At 35.0% G+C, this 7324-nt stretch overlaps 1 protein-coding gene across 1 annotated transcript; it reads left to right on the forward strand.

The window, feature by feature from the left end:
• Positions 1-1591: 1591 nt before the first annotated feature.
• Positions 1592-6868, forward strand: LOC136229575 (glucose-6-phosphate 1-dehydrogenase, chloroplastic-like). Its single transcript, XM_066018456.1, has 10 exons — positions 1592-1994; positions 2415-2650; positions 2745-2839; positions 3232-3346; positions 4090-4295; positions 4375-4524; positions 4922-5042; positions 5128-5357; positions 5447-5647; positions 6375-6868. Exons 1-10 carry the CDS (start codon positions 1793-1795, stop codon positions 6622-6624), a joined length of 1806 nt encoding a protein of 601 aa, XP_065874528.1. The 5' UTR covers positions 1592-1792; the 3' UTR covers positions 6625-6868.
• Positions 6869-7324: the final 456 nt, after the last annotated feature.

The following is a 7324-nucleotide window of genomic DNA, read 5'->3' on the forward strand; positions in this document are numbered from 1 at the left end:
AGTAATTGTTATAACTTAATTAAAAAATATAAAGGTTTTAATTTTTTTATGATTTAATAATAGGATAAAATGCTTTTTTTTTTTTTTTTTTATGATATATGGACTTTCTAAAATCCATATGACATAGCAAGATTTATCGTATACTTTAAATAAGTTTATGGTGGTGAAGCTCTTAGTCTGTTGGTTGGGAGCTTACCTATGATCATAGAGGTCATGGGTTCGAATCACATCCGGGTGGGGTGGGTTAAGGGTTTTTCTTTCTTCTTAATGTAATTTTCCTTTATTTAATGTAAGTGCATTGCGCACAACTTTAAAAAAAAATAAATAAATTTATGGTATCAATAAATTACTCTAAGCAAGTTTAAAGGGGTAAATAATCTATTTAAAAAAATTAAAAAATTTAATAAGTTAATTTAAACAAATTCAGGAGAGGTAAATAATATATTTTCAAATTGTAGGAAACAAGTACAGATGGCTAAATATGTATTAAGCGTCAAAATTTTGACTAATTCACATCAAACAGGGTTTCATATATATTTTGACATGTGTTATAAACTAATAAAATAGGTATAACGCCTTCCATTAAAAAAAATATTTTTGGAAAATTAGTACCACTTGTCATATATGTTTCAGCAATGTACAATATTCTGATAACATTATAAATGTTCATTTTGTCTTAATAAAGGCATATTGTATGTTTTTTGATCACTCTCTTACCGGCGATATTGACATGACATCTACTTATGTGTCTCAATAATACGTTATTGACACGTATATTAATTTCTTTCATTAAGAAACAGTACCCTTTTTTTTCTCAATTTGGAATCCATAACCGCTGATGTGGGGAAAACGTGGCCCTGACATGACACTAGATCTGTTCACGGGTTCAAGTATCCACCCTACCCGTTCAGACCCGTGTCCTTTGAGCCGGGTTTGGATAAGAAAAATTGTTCTTAGGTCCATACCCGCTAAAGCACGTCTATATTTTGAGCGGGCTTGTGATTTATAAAAAAATAGCTCGGGCCTGCCCAGTCTGGTCCGCCTATTAATAATAAATTTATATATTTATATATTAATATTTATTTTTAAGTACAAAGTCTATTTTTATTAGTATATACATATATATTTAGGTGAGTTTATATGGACTGAGCTTGATATTTTTATTTTTGAGCGTGAGTCCAGCTTGGTCTGAGCATGTCTAAATTTACTGCGGACTGGGCTGGGCCTATGATGAACATTTTTAGATAAAAGTCCACCGGACCTGTCCCATGAACAGTCTGACATTCAAAGTAATTTTATTTTCCAAAATCACAATTTCTTTAGTGTTCTCTTTAAAAATTCACTTTCTCACTCCTTACAAAATAACACTTAAATGACCTTGTAATTAAATTTTTGAAGAACTAAAATCGCTTAGAAATTTTTGATTTTTTAATTTATTTTGAGGGTTGCAACGGTCATTTCGAGACATTGTTCGTAGTTTTGTGGCTATAATATTAAAAATTATAAATTTGAATGACTATGAGTGTAATTTACCCTAATTTAAAAAAGAATCAAAGTCCAAGCTCCATTTGGCTTCTCTGTTATTTAATTTTTCTCCATCTCTCTTCTCCCTCGTGGAACAACACAGGCAACTAGAGCCGCAGCCAACGACAAAAGCAGCCTTTCGGAGATCTCAAGGGTCCGTATTGCCTCTCGATACATCCGAAGCTCTTCTCCTCCATCTTCATCAAATTCCTTCATATACGCAGGAAAAAAGGAGGTTGAGAAGAGAAGAGAAGAAAAAGGGTCAGACATGGCGACTCTTTCTTCAATACATTGTCGTTATTCTTCAAATTCACATTCATTAATTCCTTCATCTTCTTCGTCAATTAATGGACAACAATTTCAACGTCTTAATTTATCGAATCCGATTCTCAAGAGGATTTTACCAGCTAAACTCTCCTTACAAGCTTCTCAAAATAATTCCTACTCAGATGTGATTCTTATGCAGGATGGTTAGTTGGGATTCTTCCCTTTTTCATTCATTTTGATTGGGGTTTTATGAATTTTGTTTCGGTTATTTTTTGTAGTTTTGATTGATTGTCAAATTGGAATTGATTATGTCATGAATCGGTTGAATTGTAATGTTGTGGTTGCGATTTGGTACTTTTATCCCTTTTATAGACACTGAAACTCAGTTTTTTCAGCTTTAGGGCATGTTCTCAATCCTAATCAAACATATTTGAACACTTCTTATGTATACTGTTTGGAGTAAAACATTCATAATCAAATGGGGATTTTATCTGATTGGCTTATTTGAATGCAATTTGAATATATGTCTTGTAAATCCAGTAAACAATGTTTTACTCCAAACATTCATAACCAAGTGGGGATTTAATCTGATTGGCTTTATTTGAATGACAATTTGAATGTAGGTGCAGTAGCTACCCCTGTAAATCCAGTAAACAATGATACTTCTTTGGATAAAATGAAAGAGGGGTTATTGTCTTCGATAAATTCGACTGAGGAATTGAAAGATGTAGCTAATTTTGACATTAACAAAGATGAATCAACTGTCAGCATCACTGTTGTTGGAGCCTCAGGGGACCTTGCCAAGAAAAAGATATTCCCTGCACTTTTTGCGCTTTATTATGAGGATTGTCTTCCCAAGGTTTGATTGGAATTCTGCTGTTTGAGTTTTGATTTTGATTTCAATGATCTTGTTGTTTCAAGCTGAATTGTGGAATCATTGCTTTTGATTGTAGCACTTCACTGTGTTTGGTTATGCTCGGAGTAAGATGAGTGATGCTGAACTTAGAAACATGGTTAGCAAAACTCTGACTTGCAGAATTGATAAGAGGTGATTCTCTTTCTATTTCTTTAGGCTCATAGTACTAAATATTTGGGCCCAATTTTCCGTAATCTAAGAAAATTGGAAACTCGTTTCCTAGGATGTAATGTGTTTTCAGAAATGATCAATGCTAACCACATCTTCTACAAGCTTTCAAAATGAAAAATATCTTTTTTTTTTCTCTATTATGTGAATCGTATATAATTTGTTTTAATGTGTATATATATATAAAATTAGACGTTTCTTTATCATTTACACGTTTTCCACGTTTTGTTTCCTATATTTTGTACAAATTTCGTTTTTTGGTGTCCGTTTCAGTTCCCTTTTCCATGTAACATAGGTTGTATTGTGTTTGTTCATATGTTATAAATTGAAGCATGACATCTATTATTGATTTGCAGGGAGAATTGTGGTGAAAAGATGGAACAGTTTCTTGAGAGATGTTTCTACCACTCCGGTCAGTACGATTCTGAGAAAGATTTCGCAGAATTAGACAAGAAACTGAAAGAACATGAGGTAATTGGCCAGACTTTTATCTTTATCCTTTTTTTTAAGCATAACATGTTTTCGTTGGATAATAGTTAGGGTTGTTAAAATCGGTTATTGTGTCATAATCGTGTTATGTGATCTATCTATATATTCTACATGATTATATATGAAACAAAAAAGATAATCGTGTCAAGTGGGTTTTCACTGTAAATTGTGTTATTGTGTCAGAAATTGACAACTTAATCTATTATTAGAGTACTTGGAGTTTGGAGCCCGTTTCACAACGATTATTGAACTTGAATTTTACATTTGATTGCAATAAAGTCATTTTGGTCAAATTGTATAAAAAACCTAATCTGGAGACAGTTGACCATATGTCAAATAAGCGCCATGCAGAACATGTCTGAATTTTACGGTGCAGCCGCATGCACATCCTAAGCCACAAAATCACATTCTTGTCCGATATGACACTTCGTTGGCATATAGTCAACTGTCCTTTATGCAACATCAACATTCCGATGAGTTTTTGCATACACAGCTTGACCGCAATGACTTTATTGAAATGAAATATGAAGTTCAATCATTTTATTGAAAGAAAATGAAGTCCAGTGACCTTTGTAAAACATACCCCGAACTTCGGTGACTGTCACTGAAATTCACTCTTTGATGGTTTGTTGTATATCAAGACAAGACTTCTATTTTTATTTTTATTGTTTCAATAGCAAGTGTTTTATTACGTTATAATAATAGTGAAATTTTCATATATGCAGGCTGGGAGAGTTTCCAATCGCTTATTTTATCTGTCGATTCCTCCAAACATTTTCATTGATGCAGTAAAATGTGCAAGCTCATCAGCTTCATCTGGTATCGGCTGGACAAGGGTCATTGTTGAGAAACCCTTCGGCAGAGATTCTGAATCCTCCGCAGCTTTAACAAGTGCGCTCAAGCAGTACCTTGAAGAAGACCAAATATTCAGGTAAAAGTTCTTTAAACTTCAACTGGCTGTTATCGTTCGAGATTCAACAAGAACATCTGATTGTCTGTTCATATTTCAGGATAGATCATTATCTGGGAAAAGAGCTCGTTGAAAACCTTTCTGTCCTCCGTTTCTCCAATCTCATTTTCGAACCCTTATGGTCCAGACAGTATATTAGGAATGTACAGTTTATATTCTCCGAAGATTTCGGGACTGAAGGACGCGGAGGGTATTCTTCTTTCTCAAACTTTTTCATCTACAAACTCGTTACAATACATCTACTATTATGGCTCCTAAACTTCATTTCTTGACATAAAAATCCTTAACCTTTACATTACTATAACATTAAAGTCCAAATCAACAAAAATCCGTTAAAAAGAGTTAACAAAACGATGATCCGATTGACTCTTTTTTTTATATAACATTAATTTTTAACGGATTTTTGTTGATTTGGACTTTATTGTTATATTAGCGTAAAGGTCAAGGATTTTTATGTAAGAAATGAAGTTTAAGGGTCATATAATGTTAGTAGTGCTATAGTTCGGGGGATATGAATGCAATTTATTCTGCACAAACTGAATTTTACTGAGATACTGGCTAATTTGTGTCTATTGGTTAAAATCTAGGTACTTCGACAATTACGGGATAATAAGAGACATAATGCAGAACCATCTGCTTCAAATCCTTGCGCTCTTTGCCATGGAAACCCCGGTCAGTTTGGATGCAGAAGATATCAGAAACGAAAAGGTTTGTTCACTGCCCAATTTCAAATCTTCTCAGATTTTCATTTTTGGGTTTTGTTAATAAAATGTTATTGCTTACTCTGCTGCAGGTCAAAGTTTTACGATCCATGAGGCCTTTACGACTTGAAGACGTGGTGATTGGACAGTACAAGAGTCATACGAAAGGAGGGGTTACTTACCCTGCGTACACAGACGATAATACTGTGCCGAAAGATAGCTTAACTCCCACATTTGCAGCAGCTTCGCTCTTCATCGACAATGCAAGATGGGATGGAGTGCCATTCCTTATGAAAGCTGGCAAGGCGTTAAATAAGAAAGGGTGCGTATTGCATAAGAATTTACTCGTACGTTTTACTTTGCTGACGTGGATCAGATTGTTTACTCATGTAATTCACCTGTTTTCCTCAGGGCTGAGATACGCGTACAGTTCAGGCATGTCCCTGGGAACTTGTATAACCGGAACTTTGGTACAGATCTTGATCGAACTACGAATGAGCTTGTTATCCGAGTGCAGCCAGACGAAGCTATTTATTTGAAGATCAATAACAAGGTCCCTGGCTTGGGAATGAGATTGGACCGTAGCCATCTAAATCTTCACTATGCAGCAAGGTATGTTAAACCGAAAAGAAGCATGTTTTAGCGTGTTCTAGCTTCGTCGTTGGCAATCTCACGAAATTCCCGATTTCTCTCAAATTGAAACAGTGTCATTTTATATAAATGATGAATGTTATGTGGAGTTATTGGATTAAATGTCAATTCGGCTTCCGAAATGGAGACAACCGTGATTAACTTAAGTGAAGGTCATTGAAAATGACCTTCGATCATTAGATGTTTCCGACAAAGAATCCCCATATCCAACCCCAACTGGTTGGAAATAAAGCTCGGTTGTGTTTGTTGTTGTTGTTTTTGTTACTTATTCGAGAATCGAGCATTTAAAGCAAAAACAAGCATGTTTTAGCTTCGTCATTGGCAATCTCATGAAATTCCCGATTGCTCTCAAACTGTTAGTGCCGGTTTATATAAATGATGAATGTTATGTGGGGTTATTGGATTAAATGTCATTTCGGCCTCCGAAATGGAGACAACCGTGATTAACTTAAGTGAAGGTCATTGAAAATGACCTTCGATCATTAGATGTTTCTGACAAAGAATCCCTATATACAACCCCAACTGGTTGGAAATAAGGCTCGGTTGTTGTTTTTGTTACTTACTCGAGAATCGAGCATTTAAGGCGAAACTCCATATCATTATATCTATGTTTTTCCATGAAATCTCTTCCTTTACTCAAATAATGTAGTGTTTGTTCAATCTGAAAAAATGTGGCTGTTTTGTGTAGGTATTCGAAGGAGATTCCAGACGCATACGAGAGGCTTTTGCTAGACGCGATTGAAGGTGAAAGAAGGTTATTTATCCGGAGTGACGAACTCAAGGCTGCTTGGTCACTGTTCACTCCTGTTCTAAAGGAGCTTGAAGACAAAAAGATCATACCAGAATACTACCCGTACGGAAGCCGCGGCCCCGTCGGAGCTCACTATCTTGCGGCAAGATACAATGTTAAATGGGGTGACCTTGGTATAGAGCAGTAAAATCTGGGAATAGGATAGAGAAAGCAAAGAGCTTCTGAGATTAGGTAAAAACTAGAAAACAGACTTAAGAATTGGTTTGCAGTTTAGAGGTGTAACCAAACGAAATGTATCGATAAACATAAAATGGCTGTTCTTTTTTGTTTTCCCACTTTCGAGTTTCGGGTTTCAAAATCGGTTATCGTGTTATGTGATTTTATATATTTTTACATGATTATATATGATATAAATGGAATAAAAAAGATAATCGTATCCCCAAACGCGTGCTCAACTTTTTGTCAAGCGCGTGCAAATGGTATTTTAGCGTGGAACTTTTAGCACGGAACACACAATAACTAAGATCATTTTATAGATTGATTTCCCATATTCGATATTGACGTTTCTTAATAATTTTGTTGGTGTGCTCCACATTTTTAATATGGTTTATTGCCATCAATGTTATGAAAACCGGATCGGACCGGCTGGTTCAACCATGAACCAGTCCAGTTGATACTGGTTTTTATTAGGTTCAACAAACTGGACTTAACCGCTTGAACTGGTCTGGTTGAACGGTTTGGTCCAATTAGCCATTCACTCATGTTTTAATTAAAAAAAACAAATGTGTTAATCCGGTTTGAACCGATTGATCTCTGATCCAGTTATCAATTCGGTTCGACTTTCGATCCAGCTTTTAAAACATTGACTGTGATTACCAAATTTCAAC

This window comes from Euphorbia lathyris, chromosome 5 (genome assembly GCF_963576675.1).
Source record: "Euphorbia lathyris chromosome 5, ddEupLath1.1, whole genome shotgun sequence".
NCBI lineage: Eukaryota > Viridiplantae > Streptophyta > Magnoliopsida > Malpighiales > Euphorbiaceae > Euphorbia > Euphorbia lathyris.

What these genes read in the sequence shown, in the direction of transcription:
- LOC136229575 (XM_066018456.1), top strand. Translation starts at nt 1,793, where the DNA reads ATGGCGACTCTTTCTTCAATACATTGTCGTTATTCTTCAAATTCACAT. An exon ending in ACTTGCAGAATTGATAAGAG is followed by an intron (nt 2,840 to 3,231) that starts GTGATTCTCTTT and finishes ATTGATTTGCAG; the next exon opens with GGAGAATTGTGGTGAAAAGA. An exon ending in AAGATATCAGAAACGAAAAG is followed by an intron (nt 5,043 to 5,127) that starts GTTTGTTCACTG and finishes ACTCTGCTGCAG; the next exon opens with GTCAAAGTTTTACGATCCAT.